Below are 25,007 nucleotides of genomic sequence, written 5' to 3'. Positions count from 1 at the left end.
AGCAAATAAACTAGATGACCTCTAGAGGTCCTTTCCAACCTGAATTATTCTATGATTGTAATCTATTTAATGAATTTAATGAGTTTATTTTTCTAATTCTGGGACATCTGCAAAGAAATTGGCAACTTACATAATTTATTCAGTAAGTAAATAATTTGTCCCAACAGAAGATCTATACAATGTTCATATACCACTCAGATCCCACAGAACCCTTGATTTGTGTGGTCATTCCTTGTAGAGAGCATTGGATTTCACCATAACAGCCTTTACAGCCAGCCACGTGCAAAAGCCAAAACTAAGCAGTAAAATTTAGTTTGTAAATTATACATTGACAGCAAAAGGTGTCATAGTGAAGTTTTTACACTGAAAGAATCAGATCACATCAAATGCAGTACAGAAAGCAGAGCACAGCAACCAAGTTCTTTCCTTCTGCCTTGATCACACTCTGTTGTCCTTCACTGATGCAGCAGAGACACTCCCAGTAGGGAGGACTAGCTACAACTGTCCTGTCATGAGCAAACTCTCAAGGTTTTTGTTTGTTTGTTTTGTTTAGGAAAGATCCAAACATCAGGGAAAAAAGTCTTTGACAAAAGTACCCCCACAACAAATGGGTGCTACAATCCCAGCACCACTTCATCTGCTTTCAGAAAGAATGTCACAAGTTCTCAAATAGCAAAAGTTCAATGTGGCATAGCTCTTAAAATATATATTAGAATTACAACTCTGATGAAAAAGGATTTTTTTTTTCTGGACATTTTATTTTGAGTGACACTGCCAATCTAAATCTTAAAAGGAAAAGCTGATTTATTTCTAAACTACTTTTCAAGACAAGTATTTTTAAATGAACTACAAAACACAGGCAAAAAGTATGAGATGAAAATTGAACACATCAGCTTCATGATAAAAACTATGATTTGTTTAATATTAATCTAATACTGCCAAGAGACTTATGACAGTAAGGTAGGTAATGCATAATACACTTTTTTTGGCAGCAGCTGATCTCATGAAAGATGATTTTGAAACATGAAAAACTCCCAAGCCATTATTCAGAGTGCTTTTTTTCCCTATTGCCATTACTAACCTTATGAAAACTCCCATAAAATATCTTCCTTATTTCAGGGCCTTCAAAAGTCACAGTTTGAAAATCTCCTTTGTAGTCATAGTTAAAGAAAGTCAGAGTTTTACCCCCATCTGTGTGAGATCAAAATTAAGAGCTCTGGGTTAAAGAAAAGACCTAATACAATATTTGAAAGAGTCAATTTGCATTTAACAACTCAAATGTTAGTAAAACACATTCATAAACAACATACTGACCTGGAAGTAACAAATTATATCAGAGAAAAGCTCTTTCCTGGTTTGACAGGAAGGATGAACCAATAGTTCTGAGTCTACCTCACCCATGTCTACCTGGTCCTACTCTCCCATTAGTTCTCCGTGGGAGCTGGACAAGAAAAACACTTCCTGAAGCCAGCTAAATGCCTCATTCCCACCTATTTCAAGGTGACAAACTGGCAGCTATGAAGAACAGCTATCACAGTATCTTCATCTTCTCAACAGTAAAACCTTGTAAATTATAATCCCTGTTTCACAGTTGTGAAAGTAAAACCAAGTAGAAATGAAGAGCCATCAAGAGTTCATGTGTGTGGTTCTGACTCTGCTATTGCCACTGCATATGCTCCCAGTACTGCTGCCTTATATCAAGACAGAGTCTATTGGAATCAGATTCAAAGCACTGGAATTTTTAAAAGCAGATGTGCCTCTCACATCAAATTACACCTAGTACAGATCTTCAGAATCCAGTTTAAAGCAGTTAACTCAAAATTTTACTCTAAATTCAGTTAAATTGAATCTAAAAACCATGCTTTAGAGATTATCCCCTGCCAGATATAGGTGGTTGTTCTGGTAGCAGATTGGAACATTGGCAATAATAAAACTAGACACAGAATGAATCATTTGTACAGTTAAAATCACTGATAAAACACAAAATACATACTATCTAAAATAACTCCAACCAGTGGTTCATATGCTTCATTTAAAATCTCCCAAAGAGCAAATGGCTCCTGAGGTGTGTCAGGGAGTATCCGAAAGAGAAACGTGATGGTGTAGTCAGAAGGGAGACCTTCAGGGTGCAAATACCTGTAAGAGAAATAATGTCTTTGAAACTCAAACAACATTAAATCTGGTGATTTACTCATCAGAATTTCCCTTGACATGCTTTCTATTACTCTATTTCCTGACAAATCAAGACTGAGAAATTATATAAGTGGATAAAATCTACTCAACTTGATGAGCCTAAAGGAATACTTATGAAAAAAGTAGAAGTTATCGTTTCCCTTGAAATTTACAAATCCGACCCTAAAAATTAACTTTCTTTTTATTTGAAGATCAAATCCAAGGCCAGTTGGAAGTAAAGCTGAAATTAATTATATTTAAAGCTTTTAACAAACAGCAGCCACTCTCAGGACCTTTGCAACTGTCTGATTTAAGAGACAATGAAAATGGAAATTGCTTGGAAGACCAGTCTCAATAGACATGTCCTTTGTCATTAAACAATTATAAATGGATTAAGATTAGGAGTGACAGACTGTTATAGGAAGCTTTACAAAATATAGAGAATGGAGTTTATACATTTCAAAGCCAATACAAAAGAAAGTGAAGTCAGAACAGATCACATACTGAAATAAAATCTGGTTTCCTAGAATTTTTGCAGAAGAGAGAGGAAGTTTACGATATAAAAGAAGTATGTTATTTTATGTCGTTTCCAAAAATTCCCTATTTCTTACTTCCAATTTAATTTAACCTTTTGTTGTCAAATCCCAAAGTGAAACATTTGGACAAGTGTCTGAGATAACTGACTGTATGTTAAATATTAATTATTCTGATTCCTTAAAATCACAGTAAGGGGATCTGAAACAAGTCTCAAGAGTTATTCAAACAATTTATTTTCCCCAAACATGACCCATTCCTTCTTAAGTGCTTCTGGCACATAGATGTATAGATATGAATCATGCTGAAAAGGGAGTTAAACATGGTATCAGTATATTCTGCACAGTGTCAGTAGATGATCAAATGTGATGTTACACTGCCCATTGCCCATAGAGAAAGAGAGGGAACTCAACAGGTAAAAGAAAAAGGCCTTTACAGTGTTTCCATTGTACAGGAATGAAAGGCAATTCAATAAGCAGGGTGGATTAAACACAAGGTTTGGGTATACAGAGCTCAGAAAGGAGAATAAAATTAATGGCATTCAGAGCACAGATGAGGTGACAAAGTCAAGTGGTATTTTTCAGACGTACCTGTGGATCATCAAAAGAAAGGTGTTCTCTGAACCGTGAAAACGAGTGAAAGCCTAATGAAGCAGTAAGACTGGGCTGGGGTGGCAGCTAGAGCATAGCACATAAATGCAGCAGATCCAATTAGAAAGAAGCAGAAAGGGGAAAAAGAAGTGAGAAACACTAATCCCCTGACATCTCAGTCCATCTAGGCCCAGGAGGAAACAAAACAAGGAGAATGTGAAACAGCACCAAGAAGTATAGCTCCAACTGGGACACAATAGCATAATCACACACTCAGATGTTATCTAATATAAACCTTCAATTTCCCACCATTATTCTTTCTTATTTATCTTAGATAAAGAATATTTTTTGTTACACCTTCACACATGTAATCCATCTGAGCCACTGCTTCTCTCTGGTGCCACTTAATACAAGGAGGGGGTCTGGACTGAGAGGAAGCCAACACAACACAGACACTGTTCACAGAAGAAACAGAGTTTCATCACTTCCTCTCTGAGGAACGACTATAAAAGTTCAGTCAGGGAGTTCTTCATTGTCTCTTCCATAACCCTCCCAAGATACAGTCCTTGTGACTGAAATATGTCTGGCCTCCCAACAAGTTACTAGATGGGGTTCACACAGACCCACTTCAACACAAGGGGATAATCCTCCTTTGTAACCAATGGCTGGACACAGACTGCAGTGAAAGTGACTGAGGACAGCTGAAGCAGGTTCTCGTTCTGACCTCTGTTTCAAGGACATGCTGAACTCCATGACTTCAGCTTGCATTCCAGAGGCACCTCTCACAGAGTCCTGCAGACTGGAATCTGCCCAAACATAGGCCTGCGTGAAATTGCCAGGTGCTACACAGACACAAGACTGAAACTGGCTCATGGGAAACCCAAAATAGCCAGTGAGCTTACCTGCTTTTACCTACAATTGCTAATTTTTGAATTAAACTGACTGAGGGCTCAGAACACCAAACACTCTTCCTATTCATCAGTATAACACAGATATACACTAGCACCTCTGCTCTTCTGACTTAAAAATACTAGTCCCTGAAATAAATAATTGCCTGCACTAGAAAATTATCTCCATGTGTTTTGGGAGTATTTATATATGAGTACATACTTGGTAGGCTGGGACACCAGAGCATCCTTGTGCAGTCTATAACATGGGAAAACATTAAATGTACCAGGTTCCATGGAAACCCCTTCCACAGCTGAAAACTCCTTTTCAACCAAACCAAACATTTCCATCATTTTAAATCCTGGAAGGTATCAAAACATATATTTTATTAATTTAAATATTTAGGGGAGACCAAAAAAAAGACAAATCCAACTGTATCAAAGAGTTTCATTCTCTGTATGTTTAATACCTGTTAGCATGAAGGGAAATTTGCCTAATATTGTGAAAATAATGTAATGAAAGTGATTCCATAAATCATAAACAAAAATGAACACAAAAATACTGTACCTGCAAAATTATTGCCATCTTTAACTACCAGTGGGCAGGCTGGAAAAGAAGAAAATATATATTTAAGACTACAAGAGATGTCCCACTGAGTCGGAACAATCATGCACTCAGCCCTAAACTCAGCACTCTATCCCTAAGAGCAGCAAAAGGAGATGCTGGTTAGGAAGGACATGCAAACCTGGCCACTTTCCACTTCATTCTGTTGATGCCTCTCAGGATCCCCAAGAGTTGTAGCAAAGATATTAAGGGATACATAGCTGTGTGCTCCATATAACATCTTTTTATGGATTTCTTGTCTGTTAATTTCTCTAATCTTCCTTATAAACCTGTCTTCACAACCCCTTCAGAAATTTCAAATTTTTGGAAAAAAAAGTAACAAATTCACAGCCTGCTGCATAAAATCAAATGTCTTATATTGGGGTTTAACCAAGTGTTCCCTAATTCTCTGTTTGTGAGCTTCTCCAGCCTAACCCCTCTCAAGTTCAAATATTGCAGCTGACATTCTCTGTACCTTTTCAAACTCCACAATAGTTTTCATGAGCAAGTGAGACCAGAACAGTACTTAAGATGTGTGCTCACATTTTAAATACCTGTAAATCTGGTTTATATATTTCTTTTGGCAGGGAAGAAAGCTTACTAGTATCTTTCAGGGAAGATGCCCTGGGAAATCAATAAGCATAAAGCAGCATATCAACGAAATATGGCATCCCAGGATACTCACATTTGAAGATGACTTTTAGAAAACAAGCACAAGTGACCAATAAATGTTACTGCTGAGTACTGTCAATGTTTAACATTCTCTCTACCATTGAAAGCAGAGCTCACAGTCAAAATCTCAGGTGGTTCACAAGCAACATTATTTTTGCTTACCAGCTCTGGTAACTCAGTCTCACATTAACTCACAGTCCTGTGCACAAGGACTCCTCACAATCACAAATGATTCACACAGTGCCTGCTTCCTGGTTTATACACAAGGAAACACATTGTGGGCACACACCTAAAAGCATGTGAATTACTGACCTATAATCATTAGGTGTTGCTCTGGAATATCTATCGCTTAATTTTCATAAAGAGACTGAAGTGTGGCTTTCTCACACTTTTTCTTGAGTGTGTTTTATTCTTTTGCTTAGGTTAGCACTCATCTACTTTCTCTCATAATACAAACATTAATGATTGGATGTCTATTAATAAATTAACCATGTGACCTGAGTAAGAATGAATGTAGCTAGTGGCACTCTTACAGAGGGGTCAAGTAGCCTAGAAAATAAAATACAATTAACTTTTATGATTCTGAAATGTCAACAACATCTGAAATGAGTTTTTGACAACCAATAGCTGTATTCTGGCTTTATAACAAACAACCATTAATTATTTTGAAGTCACAACACCTTCATTTCCTTAATCTTCTGCAGAAATAACATTAGAATTATAATATCAGCAGTAAATTTTATTAAAAATATCAACAATATGTCTTAATTGAAAATTAATAGTTACAACCCCCCAGTATTTAGCAGTTATTTTAGAAACAAACATAAATCAAAATGGCTAACTTGCTGATGCAGTTTCACAAACAAAAGTGATCAGCTCATCTTCAATCTTTGTAAAGGCATCAAAGTCATCCACAAAGAAGACATGTCTTTCACTGGGCTTGCTGCCAATATTAACTAACTCTGAATAGTCAGCATCAGCCACTCCAATAGCAAAAAAGCTAAAACCTGTAAGACAAAAAAGAACACTCTTGTGAGTCATTCATTTAGAGAGTGGAAATACAATATGAACACAACTATATTTGTACTGGCTCCTTTCCTGATTAAACACAAACCTGGACATTTTATTATTATCCTATAGCACAAGAAAATTCACTTATGTAATCTAAAATAAAGGTAATACAACCTCTGTGAAATATTTCTTCTTGCTATTTATGATTAATTAGTTAATTAAAGTTAAACCTTAAGCATTTTCTTGAAGATATATGACTACTCAGTAGTTTAAAGTTTAGTTAGCATACATTTAAATGCTTTTCTAATTTAATGTTATACTGTATTACACAAAAATATCCAAGTACATAATAAATACAAAGTAGAGAAATTAATTTCCTGCAGGTCCTTTACAGATCTTTTCTGTGCCATGTGTTGGTATAGATAGGATTTCAAGCCACTGCTGCCTCATGAGTGAACACTGAAATAAATGCATTCTCATTTCACCAGCAACTTAACTGCACTGGTTGAATCTGTTCTATATATTTAGCATGAATATTTTTCAAAATTTGAGCCTGACTTAAAAGGTTTAAATGAAATGGAAACTGTATCCTAAATGTTTGAGGAGCAACAAAAGAGCTGTAAGTTTTCCAACATTTTCCTTTCCATAAGAGATGAAGGGAAAGACCTCTCTACATCAGGCCGAATATAGTTAGTGGATAGACTGTTCTAGCATGGCTCAGTCACAGATTTACTCCTGTCAAGCAATATTATGTTTAAGTTTGAATGAGGATCAGGGGCATTCATCACCTTCTGCAGAGCTTTTAGCATAACAAAACTTTGACTTAATACATTATAAAAATATCTTCATGTCTCATTCAAGATCAGCACCTCCTTTGTTCCAGTGTCTATCACAGATGCCCATCAGTACCTGCTCCAATCTATCTGCAGCCTCATTGTACAGCCCACTCCAGAGGAAATGGGAGAGGGGAAGTCGTGCCACATCCCAGCAATCAAACCCTCACAAAGTACCATCTTCTCTGGAGGTCATTCCCAGTCTAGTGGCTGATAATGCAAATGCAAGACTTACCTGAGACATGGACGGTTTTTGTTCAGCTTAGACACAAACTCCAATTTATTCACAAATACACGGTTTTCTTGACTGCTACTTAAAATAAGTTATGCAAGCCCACTATTTTGTCATATGCTTTATTTATGAAGCCACTACACTCAGCATCTAGCAACAAAACAAGGACGCAGCCAAGCTGGATGATTATGTTTGGTTTCAGCAATCAGTGCAATACACTGGGAACTTCATAGTTGTCAAAGCTAAAAGCAAATAAAAGGCACAAATGTAATTTCTCCTTAGGTCACCTCACATTTAGAGGAAGATAGCTTTTTTCTTCCATCCTTTAGTTTTGCCCCAGGTGGCCCACTGTGCCCTTTGGGTTTTGAGACAAACTTCTACAACAATTAATCCAGTTCTTATACTTAGACACACATACATGGTGCAGCTGCTTAAAGCTCTAAAACTGAAGGCTTAAAAAAATTCCTAGAGGTAGTTAGTGTAACATGAGAGCAGGTCAGAAACAGTGTAAGCATTTTCAAAGGACTTCTTGTGTAGAAAACAAAATAGCTCAATTTGCTCATAACCACAAAACTACACTTCATAGATGACAACCCAGATTCTCAGGATCATATTTCCCAACTTCTTCATTCTGGGAACAATTCCATTGACTACTACAAGATTTTAGCACGGCTGCCAAAATGAAAAATAATTCCATTAATGACCAAAAACATCCAGAATTTAGTCATATCCTAGGAATATTCTGTCTTTCTCAGAAATTGCTGTTTTCTTTAAAATCGAAAATCTAGACTAAAAGTTATCCTTACCTCATGCCCACACTTACGTAGATGTAATTAACAAGAAAAAAAGAAAATGTGAATAGTTTTTAAAACTACACATTTTACCATCTAGTTGCATTTCTCTGGAGACTTTGTTCACATCATCCTGTGATCGTCCATCAGTAATGACAACCAAAACCTTTGGAATGCCCCTTCTCATGCCTGCCTCCCCTGTAAACAAGATTTCTCGTGCATGTTTAATGGCTCTTCCTGTAACACAAAAATTGACATTGAGTGTAATATAAATCTGATTTCTACTGGCTTCTCATATCACGTGTTAGACATACATAAAAAGATAAATCCATTGTGTCCTGACTAGTCTGTCAATTAGTTCATTCTGAGGTTACTAAAATCAAGATTTAGAAAAGTTTGATTTTGACTTTAATGTTTCAAGTTCTGACGGCTTTAGCCATCCATTTTTCAATCTAGAAGGTGAAGATCACGAACATGATTCGTGCGGGTGTTCTGGTTTCAGCTGGGATAGACCTAGTTTTCTTCTGAGTCACTGGTACAGTGCTGAGTTTTGGACTCTGTAGCAGGCTAATGTTGATAATGATGTTTTGGTTGTTGCTAAGCTGTGCTTACCCTGAGTCAAGGACTTTTCAGCGTCTCATGCTCTGTCCCTGAGCAGCTGCACAAGAAGACTAGAGGAGAGTGTACACAGGACCACTGACCCAAACTGGCCAAAGGGATACTCCATACACAGAATGTCATGCCCAGTATATAAACTGGGGGAGTTGGACAGGAGGGAGAGGCCAATCCCTGCTCAGGGATGGACTGGGCATCGGTCGGGGGAGCAACTGTGCTGAGCATCACTGCTTTTCCTGGGGTTTCTCTCCCTTTATTTGTTATATCCCTTTTAATTACTATTATTATCATTATATACTGCTTTATTTCAATCATGAAACTGTTGTTGTCTCAGCCCACAGGTTTTACCCTTTTCTGATTTTCTTCCTCATCCCACCAGGGGTGGGGCAGGCAGTGAGTAAGTGCTGTGTGGTATTTAGCTGCTGGCTGGGTTAGAGATAACAAAACTTTCCTTTTCTGGACTGTAGGGCACTGTCTACATTACCAACTGAGAGTGCCGTTGTAGTAAATGGAAAATTATTTTGATAATGCTGAGACTGGGTGCAATGCAACAGCTGCAAGAAATTTCTCTGCTGTCTGAAAATAATAAAACATATGGTTTCCAACTAAAACAGATTTTAACCCTTTCAGCTGTCATCTATAATTTTTTTTGTATCAGAAAGCTATCTTAATGGATTAATTAAAATGCAACCTCATTCAGCTAGCAGACATCTTTCCCCATCCCAATCTTAAACATCCCACAGAGGATTAACTGTCCTAGCTTATGATCAAACAGACCTTGCACACTCTCCAGTTTTCTACAGGCTCTGCAGGCTCCCTCTCATCCTCTCCACTTTCTCAGTTTTCTGCCTGCTTGCAAAGCTGATTTCGTATTACTCCCCATTCCACCTTCCACTACCCCCAAATTTATTTGCTTTTGGCCCCCTTGCTCCTCTCCCTGCTTCCCATATCCTTGTTATCACTGTTGGTCAGTGGGGTGAATATGCTGCAGTAGGGGCTGAAGTGTGTAAACTACAGATTACAAAGATTTCCTAATTTCAGAGCTCACATTTCATCTCCAGTGTGGAGATACCATGTTCTCACAGGTTTGGCAGTGATTAATTAAACTACTTAGCAAATGGGAAAGAAATACTGCACAGAGTAGCAGGGAGAAAATCTGCATTACAATCACGACTTCTCTCACCTGTTTTTGTGTTTCCTCCTTTGTAGGCTATTTGCTGAATAGCTTCAAGAAGAGTTTCTTTTGTTTTGTATGCATTCAATTTAAATTCTGTCCTGGGATCATCACTGTACTGAATTATTGCCACCTGTGCACATAGAAGATAAAAGCACCACCCACTGTGTAAGCAAAAAGTAAGTGAATCTGACCATATAAAGCAAGGATTTATCTTGTAACTTTGCTTCATCTTTAAATTGAAGACAGATTTTTTTTTTTCTCTTTAAGAAAGCTTTCACTAATAAAGTTTAATTTTACTCTCTGCAACCTTGGCAACCATCTAGCACTTTCTGGTTTCATTTTGCAGCAAGCAGGATGAGAAAAGTAATACCCACTTTGGCAGAAGCACTCTCAATCAAGCCCAAAAGCAAAATCCTGGTTACAGCTGCTCACACGTGTACAGTTATTCATACTCAGAACTGCTGGGACTTAATTCAGTCTCCACAAATTAATAACTGCACATAAGTAACTTAAGCTAGGGAGCAAGACTGAAGCAAGTAATAGAAAATCCAGGAACATATTTTGAAATATTGCCTCTGTCAAATATGACACTACATGAATTAAGACCCTGTATTACAATACTGTATGCTAAACCCCTACAACTCACAAAGCATATATTGAACTTCATATTCTGTAAGTGGTGCCCCTGGTTTAAAAGGAGCTCTTATGTTTAAACTTGTGACAAAGTTTCTGAAGCACCATTAACTATATTCTGGAAAAATAGCTGTATAGCAAGAAACAGTATTCTTCAGGGTTTGGACAAGTTCACATTAGTTTCCAATGAGATCCCAAACCACATATTATACAGGTAACACTTAAAACAGTAACATATTTGCCAATAATCTGTTCTGGAGCATCTCTCTAAACAAATACATAAATGGAACCATCATCGTAAATTTTATTTCAAGCACTGTAGATTTTGTAGAGTGTGTGGTTTAAAATAACAGAACCTTTAATTTTTCTTATCAATGCAATTTTTAGCTTATTTATAAATAAACCCATAAACTCACTACAGTGAGTACCAAAAGAATTAAGAAACTTAAATATCATTAGAATTAGAGGAGACTGAAATGATATGTAGCCTTCATGCTACCAAAATTTATATTGTGAATTTTAACATACGGCGTGCATAAAAAGATATTGAAAAAAGATACTGACCTAGAGCAGTTTATATTTTCACAGGAGCTGTGAAATGATGTCAGTTACTTCTTGATTCATTTCACTTCTGGTCTAGTCTAAAATACCCTGTCAACTCCATGCGCCCTCCATGTCTGTACATGTTGATTACCTGTGTTCCCTCAGGACCAATCTTATCCAAAGCTCCCACAGTGCTATAGAGAAAGTTAATTATCTTATTGAAATTGTCATCTCCAATACTCCACGACCCATCCACCAGGAATGCCAGATCAGCTTTGGCTGCTTTGCACACTGAGGAAGAAAAGCAAGAATTTTGGAATTAGAGCAATGCCTCAACTCCTCACGAAATCTCATAAATCATTTAAGAAAATGCAACCATCATAAAAAGCCCTTGTTTAATGTCAGCTCGTTATGCTTCAGCCAACAGACCTGCTGGCATTGACTTCAGTGCAGGTGTAGAGCCAGCTGAGCTCTGCAAGGGAGAATTGTCTGCACTGATAGATCCTATCACAGAATACACTTCAGTGGTTCTTTAAAGTCTGGCTAATCGTTCCTATTTTTATAAATAGAAGTAAATTTACTTTTTTTAAAGTAAAATCACATATGAGCTTACACAATGCCAGACTCCTGGCAAGACGCAGTAAGCAAGATGAGAGAATTTCAACTGTGGAGGTTCTCACTGGGAGACTATTCCATTAAAAAAGTTGCCCAAAGGTCTGCAGTGTCTAATGTCTAATGCACTTCAACTGCACTATGTAGGAGCAATGCAAGTTTCACCTATCTCATCTTACTCCAGCACGTTCTTATGCAAAAAGGCCTGCAAGAGCTCTACATTTGCTCACACAAGGTGCTCACTCTTTCCTGGGAACTGGGAACGTTCAGCACTTCACAGAAATCCAAGTCTATTGCTTGAGGTCAGAAGCAAAGTGTCTCAAAGCAAAGTTATGTTTTTCAACATATTCATCTTGAATAAAAATGTTCATCTAAATCCAGAGAATAGGACAAGAAAATACAAACCTGTATTTTTCATTTTCTGTTGATTACTCCTTGGACAACAACAAATTCTCATCATCTGCTCCTATGCAGTTCTAAACATATACACACAAGGTCTTTTTTCCCTGTGCTTATGGGTTAAATTCTCAATTTCTACATGTCAGTTTGGTCCACTGACTTCAAGCTGATGTATTTGATCCTCAGTCTCCACCAATAATGTTCCTCTCAGAGAAATATTATGAAACTCTGTACAAAACACTGCATGTTCAAATAATAATAAAAGGAAGTCTGCATTTAAAGAGGAGAGACCAAACATGGCCCATACTTTTCACATTACCTAAAGGAGACATATTTAAAAATAATGCTGCTTTTGAAGTTTAATTTTCCTAGAATGTCTGCTTCAGTTGCAAAATACGTATGGTTTAGGAGTTTTGGAAAAAGGAAGTGTCACATGTATTAACCATCCTTTTGGCAAATTTTAACAATATTATAATGACAACAGATTTTTGGCTCACTAAATTTAAGCCAGCTGCCTTAACAAAATTTCTGTAGCAAATGCATTGTGAGATCTGCTCCCCACAGGTTTAAAATACCATCAGAAGCAGAAAAAAATGGCACCAACACCTTAAAATTACTAGAAACTCACACATGCACTCACACACTTACCCTCTTTTGCAGGTGGAATTGTAGGTGGTGGAGGTGGTGTTGACGGCGTTGTTGGTGGTTGAGTAGGAAATGGTACTGGAGAAAAAAAGGAAAGAATATTCAAACATGATTAAAAGCCCACTATCTTTAACAAACACAACATTTTCTACTCATCTCCACATTAAAAAAATTCATCATCTCTAATCAACTAGTTATGCAATTGGAGATAAATGCAGGTGAGTGCATGCAAGAAATGCCACCCGAAAAAGAATATTACTATTACCAAACAATTAATGGCTATATATTCAATGTGAATGATACAATATTACAGCCAAACTACTGGAACTGCCCCTTTTTGAGATCACCCACTGTAGTAGACCATGTGGCAGCCCTATTCTTGGCCTAGAATCCTTAATTCAATTTAAAAAAGGTCAGTGTCCTTTTCCTTTCTCACCAAAACCAGTCCTCCATAACAGAAAGTAGATCTCTATTCACCCTGGAAGGAAGAAGGTCTTAGTCCTGCAATCCAAAATGCAAAGACAGAGAGCAAAAGCAAGCCAGTGCCTGCGCTCAGAGCAGATCAGAATCTACCCTGATGAAGACGTTTCTGAATTTGATGAAAGACCTTGTTACATTTCCCGAGAGAAACACAGCTCTGACCACAACTCTACAGGACTGTGGCTCTGTTGCCTGCAGCAACTTCTACCAAAGTTACTTTATAGAGTTTCTGAAAATGTCCCTCACTCTTCTCCTGAAAACTGACTTTGGAATTTCTACCTTGCAGAGACCTAGGAGAATACCCAATTATTGACTGACATCTTTTCTGAATGCAAGAGCTTTATTTAGTGCCTTTCAATATAGCCCAGCTGAACTCTCAGAGATAAAATGCACATGCATTGACTTCCACAACTCTACGGGATGAAAAGCTTCCGCTTTCGTTCAAGGGGTTTTTTCCCATTTTTATTCAATCCATTTATCATATGAAGCCACAGGTGACAGAACATCAGTCCTTCAAGTAAGACTAAACTTGTTACTTGCTGTAACACCTAAGTTACATTTATAGGCAATGGAGAGAGTTAGATATAAAAGCCTGAGAAAAGGAACCTACATTTGGGAAAGATCAGTGCAAACAGGATTCATTACATGTCCACATCCCACTGCAGCTGATGGGGGCTTTCCCATTGGCTTCAACCACAGGAAGGGCTAGGACTCTGAAACACCTACAAGGAAGTAGTGCCCAGGACCAGACCCATTTAGAAAGGGTCACAACTGCTGTAAGGGGACTTGAAAGGCTGCTCTCAGCACCACTAGTCACCCTGAAGACTGTTCCCCTTTGAGGTGAGACAATAATTTGTCTGCATCACAAACCATCATTCTCAAATGGACATACAGTCCAAGGTGTGCTCTTCCTCATGTTTTCTAACTCCCTAAACTCCAGAGCACACTAAATGCAATTCCCCAAAATCCAGGAGAAGTTTGGCTTTTTGCTCACCGCTCAGAGAATGAGCCCTGGACAATGAAGAATTGGGAGTCATGCACCTGGACAAGTTTTTCCTGTGTGAAACCACAAGTTGGGGATGAAAAGAGGAAAAGTATAAACACTTTCTATCTGAGAGAAGGGGAACAGCATTGTGGTGTATAGCAATATAGTATGAGAAGACAGGTAATGCTGAGATTGGAAATGGGCTCAAAGACAGATAAATTATTCATTCTAGTAGTCCCATGTTTTATTTTGCAGTATTTTGAACTCATGACAGCAGGATCTTGCCTTTGTAAACAGCTTTGCGGGGTCTGGCTTATTTTGTCTGTCTGGTGTAATAATAGTAATAAAAAGGTCTGATTTGTTGGTTTGTTTTAAAATACTTATGTAAATTGGGTTTCAAGGTCCCATTTAACTGTAAATTATTCAAACACCACTTAATTTTACTAAATAACAAGAACTGCAGGACACAAAACTTTCTCTGTTTGCTTCATTTTTCTGTATTTTTTACCCTGAAGTCACAGATATTCAGAGTATCCCTCAACAGGACTTTTTATGAAGAAAGCTAAACCATCCTCCCTATTTCATTCTCTTTAAGAAGTCCAGCAAAGCTGTTGAATGTGACTTAACAATTAATTCACAGCAGTGGTGTAAGAATTCTGCACCTCTGTGGAGGAGTCACAATACAGTTGAAAAGTTAATAGCTCAGCTAAAGGAAACTGAGTAGGAATAGCACATGTGTGGGCAAAGGGCAGAACACAAGAAGCAATTGAGCATTTTTGCTGCTGGCTGAACTCTGCTCTGTTTTACTCACACGTTGTCTCCATGATGCTCACAGCAGGTCCCTCAAGCTCCTGAAGCTGTGTATGAACACTGATTTTATATTTGGTTCCAGGCATCAACTCAAAGAAACAATGTCTAGGCGTCCCTCCACCAAGATTTACTTCTTGCTTTTTCCCATCTGGAATTACAAAAGAAACCACCTTTTTTTACTGTTTTATTGAATAGTGTAATTTAAATCATAAATAAGAAGGGTACACAACAGCATATGAAGGGTAAGAGGTTGACATAAGTTAATAAACTACATGCTGCCTTACTTTTGGCAACTGACCTCTGTGCAGAGGTCTCTGTAACAATTCATTCTTCATACTAAATAGGAGCTGAGGAATGCGTCAAACATCGTCAGGAAAAAAAGATGAATTTTGCCCCATGCAGTGAAGATAATAAAAATCACTAACACTGTCATGAATGGGCTTTGGATCTAGTCATAAATTATCAGAGTCTAACTAGGAATTGTTGCATTATGTAATTCTATGGCATTGTTTGTCTACGCCTCTGGTTCTCAGCACCTGTAATGTGCTTGGTCACAGCAAAAGAGACTGAACTAGATATCATATTCTGGCTTTCACTAGTAATCACTTTGCAAGATGGTTAAGGAACAGCATTTACATGGTTCCAAAACTGATTTTGCTAAATTCTGAACTGGAAAACACAGTGACAATAGAAAAAGGCTGAGTACTGGAAATAGCATAAGGCATGTTTTAATAACAAGAAAAATTTTATCACAATTTAAGATCTGCAGCTGGAAGAAGTGAAATACAAGCATATGATCTCACATTTTACAGAATATATAAAAAAGGACAGTCATTCAGTGCTTATCAGGTGTTACACTAGTATAAAAATAATTGATCACTGCCTGAACCAGACACACACCTGATCTGACAATCAAATCCCTTCAGGATAGATATTAATAAGAAACATTTGTTCACATTCTAAGTTGTTCTGCTCACATTTAGGTGCTTTCAGCTCAGCTAAAACAATTCTAGCAGTTCTATATGGAGAAAGTAGAATGTTGGCTAGCTCCCAGATGAGAGGGATGTCTGTGCTGCCTTGTGTGAGCCAAGATCTCTGCTATCTGAATACCTTGTCTGTATTCCAGGGCTTCAAATAAACCTTATCACCATCCACTTGCCATTCCACAGAAAGGTCATTACTTTTTTTGCCACAAGATTGGTATTATTGTTCATGATACCTTTAACATAGCCCATTAATTGTTACTAACTGCACTTCTCTCAAGTTATCCAAGGTTTTAACTTGCTGCCAGTCAGAACACCACTGATGTCTACTTGGGATATGAGAGAGAGTTAGTGTGCACAAATACTGACTTCTCCATAATGTCTTCTGGTTACACCTGAGAATCAGTGAGGCTGAAGAGGCTGTAATTTACCCTCTATAGAGGCAGTCCTAAAAGCATCAAGACACTTTGTGTGACTACATAAAACTGTGTCATGTTTATCCCTATGAGTAACATTACTACTATAAGCTATAATGAAGCATCAACAGAATGAGACCAAACAAAACTGGACATTGTTCTAATTCTGTGGGCATGGTCTGGATTAATTCAGAGCTTTCCTACCCTTCTGCCCTCTTCTCCTGTCTATCCTAATCCTACAGAGCTACTGCTGCTGGTATATTTACAAACTTTGATGTATTCAATTCATCTTTTATCCGTCTTCTGTTCCTCACACCAAAGAAAAATCACCTATCTTCTACTGACAGATGAAAGTCCCTTACATAAAAAGCACAAGTTATCAACACGTGTTTGACATAAAAGGACAGGGATGCTACTTCCAATCTGAAACTGTCAGTGTGTACACAACTCTCTTCTGTCCCTCATTTCCAGTATGTCAGGAGCCAGTCTACAGGTCTAACTGCATGCAATTTCTATGCAATTCAATTTTCTGGATTGGGCTGTAGCTGCATATTGAATTATTTAGTAACTTACCCACAAGTGACTCTATAACTACCCTGTATGAAGTAGCATGTCTGTGAAGCTGCCACTGAGCACACAGACTAGTCATGCGGACTTGGTAGGAATCCAGGTTTGTCACACCCAGAAACACTGAAAATTAAATATCAAAAAAATAGTTTTACATCTCTAATAAGACATACAAGAAAAAAAAAGACAAAATAATTACAGTGAAACCAGTGCCAATTCATTTTTAACAAATAATTTCCATAGTTGCTTAAAAAACATCAAGAAAAGCTAAAGCAAGAATTTAAAAAATAAGTGAACCTTTAAAACAAAAGTTTAGAGCTGTAGGCAATTTGCTTAAGACTAAATAATGAACGCTGCTAAAAAGTTCAGTTATTACAGTAAGTATAAAATTATCATAGTAACACCAGCATTTCTGTCAAAATCTAATTTAAAACTGAGCTTTAGCTATATAAAGAGCAAATAATCTTTTATATATATGGAGCTAGAAATACTACACTAAATAGACTTTTAATTAAGAAAATTTACATCTACTACTAAGCAAATATATTTTTGGCTGTTGAATAATATCTGCTTTATGATTCCTGTCTTGCTAATGTCCAGCAGATCACTTTAAAGCCTGGTATAGTCTCAAAGAAAGAGAGAATTTCATTTCAGGAAATCAGTTTGCACATAACTGAGAAAGTCTTCCACATGAAAATTTATTCAGGGAGCTGCAGAAAGCCATAGTTGTAAGGAAAGCTGGTCTGTAGAGACCTGAACAGCATGAAATCATTCTTACAGGTTTTGGCCACGCCTGTTAGGGCATCACTGAAGCCTGTTGAGTATGAAGCAAATACTTTAACACTGTACTCTGTTCCACTGAAGAGATTTAGAATGAGAATGGTATTAATATCATCTCCTACAAAGGTCTCCAATGCAGGACCAGGAGCTGCAAAAAATGAAATAAATCAGAAAAAATTACACATGTTCCTAAAGTTACTGCTATATTTTGCCGGGGTTTTTTGGGGTTGGATTTTTATTTTAACCGTACACAAATACAAAGACATACTCCTCAATCTTGCATGGATAGAAGACATAACACACTTGGGAAATTCAGCAGTGGGATTCATTAAGGCAGAGCTAGACACTGGCATCTGTTAAGACCCTTTTGTTCTGCTTCAGTGACTTACTACTGCTCTAAATAGGCAGCCAAATATCTCCCCAGTTTGATTGTGTGCCAGGACCAACAGGGGGGACAGCAGATGCCAGCCAGCACTACAGTCCCTCAGGGCTTCTTATACAACAGCATCATTTAATACTGTGCAAAAATGATAATGAAAATAGAAAAGAATGAAACTTCCCCAAATCAGAACAGCAAACAGCTCCTTTATCACCTCCCCTAGTTGTTCTGGATACATATCAGAAACCAGGCAGCAGTATTGTCTTTGGACAGTATTTTAGTCCCTTAACAGTCACACATCTGTGATTTGCTGTCAATAGAGGACCCTGTTTTTCTAAAGAAATTTGAAAGATTCTGGATGTCTTGTCTGCTACAATGTACAGGTGGGCAAAGGATGCAGCACTCACAAAATGGACAACGAATAAAATGTCAAGTGTCTGAGAAGAAATGAAAACCTTGTGTTGTGAGGGGAAGGAAGTTGAGTAGGAGAATACAGAAGACAGGAATATGAAGAAAGCAAATGCAGTCTCTGAAACAGAGTCATGGTAAAATGATGTAAAAACACAGACTGAAAGAGCTGGAATTAATCAGCTTTAGGATGGGAAGTCTAAGGGGAAATCTGCTGCTGCCTATACCTCCTCATGCAAGGTGGTAGAGAAGATCAAGACAGAATGTCTTCTGAGGCAAACAGGAAAATGTAGGAGAGAAAAGACAAATTTTGTAACATGGGAAATTTTTATTATATATTAGCAAAGATACTTCCAGTGACAGTAGTCAAAAACTGGAAGAGATTCTTAGAGCAGTTTTAAAATCTCCATCCTCGGAGATACTATAAACTTGACTAGATAGGGTCCAGCAAAACCTGTTTCAAGCTGGTCCTGTTTTGTTCAGGGAGTTGGACCAGATGATCTCCAGAGATCCTCTCAAACCTGCATCATTCTGTGATTATGAAACTTTCATATTCAAAAATGAGACACCAAAGTTAACACTTTCAAGGCTGTAACTGCAACTGATAAATTTAAGAACAAAATTGAGCAAAAGATGATGTCCACTCAGAAGTGATCACAGAAAAATCAGTCTAAAAACTCACTGTTGACAGGTTTGTAGACAACCCTGTAACCCATTGTTGCTGATGGTGGGGCATCCCAGCTGATACGTAATCTGTTGTACCACTCATCTGAGACACGTAAATTCCTAGGAGCAGACAGGGGCACTAAAAGGAAACCAAACTGGGTTTTTACAAGTTTATTTCATACAAGCTCATACAGAAAAATCAAGATATGCAAATAAAAAGACTGTGATACCCAGTACTCTCAGATTTACAGGTAAAACTACCAGGATGAAACCCTTAATCAAATTCATCCTTTGCATTACTCAGTGGATTAACTACAAACTTTGATGAACAAACAATGAATATTTGAATTAATTCCAAACTTTGTCCCTACATTTTTTTAAAAAAAAATTTCTTACTTTTGTTTCCTAAAACTGCAAAATAACTTAGAGATAATCATACATTGTATAGTTTCTTCCAATACAAGTGCACTAAAGTTTTTAATGTACAAATCATGCTCTTTTGAACACTTAATCCTGTAGAATGGAATCAAAGGGATTATTTACAAGTTATTTAAGTCTCTGCATAAATAGCACTTCAATTAAGACAAATTATGTAAATTAGGAGAATAATTAAATAAAATTATACTATCATGACTACAAGTGCACAATGAAAGGATTTTTTACAACATACAGTAGAGAAAAAGCTTAAGCTACAGATGAGTAACCCTTTGGTACTTGGTCAGAACTCTAGAGTTAATGCAATCACTTTTATAAAAAGTTCAGCAGCATTTCTAATGACCCTTAGAAAGTAATGATCTCACACAAAAGAAAATCTAACAGTACAATGGGTGGTTTGATAGCATCTCATCAGGCTTTGTTTACTTTACTTCCTGTATTAGTTGGCTTGCCCTTGGTGGGCTAGTTATCAAGGATTTACCAGCTTTATAATGGAACAAGTTTCTGCAAACTCAGAGTATTTGAATATAAAATACAGCTTGTCAGTTAGGAGAAACCCATTGTTTATAAATCAATCAACTGAGATTAATTTAAAGTTCAGGTCATATAAGTAATGCAAAATAAGCCCCCATTTATACTAAAGTACATTCCTACAGCCAAGGAAAAAGGGCCACAAGAGTAAGTCTTTATTCATGCATATCCTGGCCAAAGACAGGCGGAAAGTTTGTACTTACAGGTTTTTCCAGGAGCTGAGACACTGACTCCTTCCCCATCAGAATAGATGGGGGTTATTGTAACTTTGTATTCTGTATCAGACAGCAGAGGGTGAAGTACAAGAGTGTTTTGTCTGCCGGGCACCATTACCTGGAGGGTCAGAAAACAGAGAAACAATCAAGCTTAATGAGTAGAGCCAAGCCATTTTATCTTACATAGTCAGTGGCAACACATTCCACTGGCATTGCTGTATACCTTGCATTTTCAAATATTATTGATACTCTGCAGTAAAATAAAATGACTACATTATCCACCCTTTTAACAGATCTACTGTTATACCAAAGCAAAATAAAGGAATTGTTCTTATGGTGTAACACCGATTTATATTAAACCTATAAGGCGCTGCAGCTCCATAAACCACTGGTAATGTTTGGACCATGAGTATTTTAACTATTTTACTGTACAGACAAAATATATACTCTTGTTGTACTCATTCTAGACATTTTTAGATTTTCTGACGCTCATTAATAAAGGTTGATTGTTTTATTCTTTGGAGACAACAAATCCTCCTTCCCTGGGAGGAAGGAAAATCAATTTATGAGATCGGGAAGCATTGAAGTAAGCAAGCAGGAATAAAATATGTTTGTCTTGTCTGCATCTAGTCTGGAGACAAGCAAATGAAGGTAGCTATTTAGGACAGGAAGTAGGATTACATCCCACAAATCCCACAGGATCCCAAACTGCCATGAAACATGGGAGATCTGCAAGAGAAGTCCAACCAGGCAACCTAGTAGTAGAGTAGCTGTAGAAATTCCTCTGGGCAGTTTTGGTTCCAGAGTATGTTTCAACCTGCTGAATTAATCACAATGAAAGGTTTCCCTATAAGCAGCTAGTTCTAAAACTCTCAATAGATTGCTGTATTTTAGCCAGAGCCTCAAAAACCAATATCACAACAGTGGTGGTAGGAGTGCCAAGCAAAGCCTTGCAATCACTTAACTTGCCAGTAAAATTTAATCTCAGAGAGCTTCCAAAGCCAGTATGGGAGCCACTTACAGTACATGGTGTGGGCATGGTAAAAAAGAGAAGCTAGTCCTATGTTTCCTGTGCAGAGATCTGTGCTCTGAAGTGGTGCTGTTGGAAGCAAGTCCCACCAAAGTCACGTTTTGGACATTCCCTGGCTCATGTCCATTGTGTGATATTACCTATCACCTATCACCTGAGCCAGCAACTACACATACTTGGCAAGAAGTTGAGAGAAGCACAAACCCTTTAAACTCACAAGGGAAAAGCAGAAAGTAAGTCCATAAAAGTGTTTTGTTGTTTCAAAGAAGACTGATGCATGTGATGATGGCAAAGTTTTGAACCATATGCTCAAGAAAGTCTCACCAGTTTTAGCACTCCAGGATACATTCAAACTACTTCTAGTTTTGGCAAGTGACACAAAGAAGGAAACTTATCTAGTGCACCCAGGTGTTGAGACTTGTCAAAGTGCTTCATTCTTTGATCAAAACTGGACTTAAACCATTAATAAATGTTCATGAAAGATTTCCATGTTCCTCTTCCATACACATACATTCAAAACACACAAACTAAGTTTCTGAAAAAATCCAACCAATTTTTCGAGTTTTTTAGGATAGGGGATGCAAGCATTGAGAACTCTCTCCTCACCACATGTGCATAATCTTCTACAGACCACTATAGTTTTCAGCAGTGAAAAACATTTTTGGCTTTAAAGAAGAGAAAAAATGTGATCTTTCCAGCATGTACAGCACACCCAAGAACACATGCAATTTAGAGCTTGACCCTTCTGTATTCTATTACATTTTCTAGTCCCTGATTTTCAGCCAATTGCATCAAGAATTATACAGCTTATTAATATTTTTATGGAAAGGGAGGAATAACTGAAACTTATATCACTGAAATTAGAGCCAAAAAACTTAAGCATTCACCAGAGAACTGTCACGCTATAGTACATGTAAGCCCAAATTGCACAAAACTTTTGGGTTCTGCCTAAAAATGTACTTAAGTAAATAAACACTCCCTAAAATTGAATATCTGTGTTGTTTTATTGACATCTGTTGTGCACCTCTCAGGTACCTGAAGCCACATGATAAAGTACATTCCTTCCATTAAAATGTGCTTAATTCTAAGTATAATCTTACATAATTCTTTTTTCAGCGAAGTATTTATGCACATGATTGATTTCAAAGATGAAACGTGGTTAATCTGTTTGTTGAATTGTGACCAAAGATAATATGGCTTGAGAGCGTACTTAAAATTAAATAATTCATGGAAATAGAGCCAAGATATGTACCTAATCATACAGTTTTATAATTTTCTTTAATGAGCTTTTTGAGTCAGCTCTAATATCCTTCTGATAGACACAATTTTAATATTTTTCCTACAGTTTTAATTTCATTTTAATATAATAGTCATTAAATACTAAAGCAGAATGACATTTATACCATCCAATTGAACTAGAGAGCTGAAACAGTAAATCTGGGATCTGAATTTCAGAAAATTTGGGTTCTTCTCAGAAGAATAGTACAGTTTGTACCATTATGCTGTGCAAGTTTTCCACTCTATTATATACTATACTAACATATAGTTGGGGCAAGTTCATAAAGCATGTTTCCTAATCCAAAAGACACCCTTACACTGGAAATTCATTTTCAAGTTATAATTGAAAGAGATGGTTAAAAAGTAAGTTTCCAGCAGGGTCTCATAAAAGTTGAACAAAACTAAAATGGAAAAAGACAGATTCATATTTTCCTAGAAAAAATATATTCAACTCCTCTTAATATTTTTTATTGAAATATTCTGATATAGGGCTAAAAAGTCAGCTGCTAGAAATCAAAAAGAAAACCCACATTTTTAATATGGGTTTTGCCCTATGAAAAGAAGTGAGTCAAGTGGCAGACACAGATGGAGAATGATAGGGAATATTTTTGCATTCTGAGCTATTTACTAAAAAAATAACCTTGAAATAAAATTTAATCTTTTAAATGTACCTACATGAAGACATCCAAAAATTTTATAACAGATTTTGTGGAAACCAAGCACTGTAATACTAAGTTTTCACCGACTTAAGAATAAAAAAAATTAGAAAGGCACTTGGCTTCACTGACTTCTGAAAGTATATCAAAATTTGTGAAATCTTAAAATAATGGAGCTTGGGCTTCTTATTTTGGGGGGGAGGGTGTTTGTTTTGGTTTGTTTGCTATATGCTCAAAAGACTTCATGCAGTACTTTTCATTCTTTCAAGTATTTTCCAAAATCTTGATGGCCAGAATTTTTTCTGTGTAGGACAACTTTAATTTTGATCATCACATGGTATTGGAAAATGCCAAATATTCTCAGGCACTTAGATTAAGAAGTGCTGTCCTTATTGTGACAGGTTAACGAGAAGTATGAAAACTCTATATTTGAACTTTATTTACATTACTTTAGCATAACATGAGAGGAATAACATGAGAGGGGAGGGGAGGGGAGGGGAGGGGAGGGGAGGGGAGGGGAGGGGAGGGGAGGGGAGGGGAGGGGAGGGGAGGGGAGGGGAGGGGAGGGGAGGGGAGGGGAGGGGAGGGGAGGGGAGGGGAGGGGAGGGGAGGGGAGGAGAGAGGAGAGAGGAGAGAGGAGAGAAGTAAAATTGCTGAAGGAAAACAAAAATTGCTTAAGACTGTCCTGTACAAACATTTAAGTGTCATTAAAACACAATCTCAAGATAGAAAAATGCCTAGGAGTAAATTAAAGTTAAATTAAAAATAAAAACCCCAACTTGTACGAATTTAAAAAATACAGGAAAAAGAGGTCAGCCAGCTCCTCTTTTAACTGTGAGCTCATTAAACATCTGTGTGACTGGGCCTTGATCTTACATTTCTCTGCTGTTGCCTGCAGTGCACCAGGTGCTGTATGATTAGAACTTTGAAGTTCAAGCTCACAGTAATATCAAGTACAGATCCTTTACTAATTGCAACAAAACTGTCATATAAGAAGGTATCATGTCTTAGCAACTATTAAATAAGCTTATGAAGGCAATTACAAAATTCATACAGACCATTCTTACCGCTTCCTCAGCACGGTCACCTTCTGCAGTGAGATAGGTCACTCTGAACTGCTGAGCACTGTAGTCTGAAATGGCCCACGTCACCCTCAGACTTGAGGTTGTTTCATCATCTATGACAAGGTTTCTGACTCCTGTTCGAAAAACTAAATCCAGAAATATTTAATCAACATTTTCTCAATTATTATTTTTAGATTTAATATAATTTTTATATTGTGCTGATTATCACCAAGCAGCTGCAAGCTCTACTGAAATCATGGTGGCTCTGAAGATCCACAGTGGGGCAAAACCATATAGTTCAGTCATATTTGGGCTTAATAATATAAAAGCTCTAAGCACTTATTAAAATAAGAGTCATCCTATACTTCCATTAA

The 25,007-nt window shown here is 37.3% G+C and overlaps 1 protein-coding gene across 1 annotated transcript in view; it reads right to left on the bottom strand.

Annotated features, from left to right (window-relative positions):
- The window catches only part of COL14A1 (collagen type XIV alpha 1 chain), a gene marked incomplete at both ends in the record, with an annotated part of 111,819 nt that overhangs the window by 32,732 nt on the left and 54,080 nt on the right, over nucleotides 1-25,007 (bottom strand). Inside the window, 15 exons of the mRNA XM_082277820.1 lie at nucleotides 1,082-1,191; nucleotides 1,994-2,136; nucleotides 4,407-4,545; nucleotides 4,752-4,790; nucleotides 6,302-6,466; nucleotides 8,420-8,563; nucleotides 10,125-10,248; nucleotides 11,446-11,585; nucleotides 12,954-13,028; nucleotides 15,227-15,373; nucleotides 17,198-17,314; nucleotides 17,970-18,119; nucleotides 19,441-19,563; nucleotides 20,594-20,723; nucleotides 24,628-24,779. Of these exons, the coding sequence (XP_082133946.1) occupies nucleotides 1,082-1,191; nucleotides 1,994-2,136; nucleotides 4,407-4,545; nucleotides 4,752-4,790; nucleotides 6,302-6,466; nucleotides 8,420-8,563; nucleotides 10,125-10,248; nucleotides 11,446-11,585; nucleotides 12,954-13,028; nucleotides 15,227-15,373; nucleotides 17,198-17,314; nucleotides 17,970-18,119; nucleotides 19,441-19,563; nucleotides 20,594-20,723; nucleotides 24,628-24,779 (1,898 nt within the window). The remainder of the gene's footprint in view (nucleotides 1-1,081; nucleotides 1,192-1,993; nucleotides 2,137-4,406; nucleotides 4,546-4,751; nucleotides 4,791-6,301; nucleotides 6,467-8,419; nucleotides 8,564-10,124; nucleotides 10,249-11,445; nucleotides 11,586-12,953; nucleotides 13,029-15,226; nucleotides 15,374-17,197; nucleotides 17,315-17,969; nucleotides 18,120-19,440; nucleotides 19,564-20,593; nucleotides 20,724-24,627; nucleotides 24,780-25,007) is intronic.

This window comes from Coloeus monedula (assembly GCF_965178545.1).
Source record: "Coloeus monedula genome assembly, chromosome: 1".
Taxonomy (NCBI): domain Eukaryota; kingdom Metazoa; phylum Chordata; class Aves; order Passeriformes; family Corvidae; genus Coloeus; species Coloeus monedula.
Note: the sequence above shows the minus strand (reverse complement) of the source record. Positions and strands in the feature narration are given on the sequence as shown.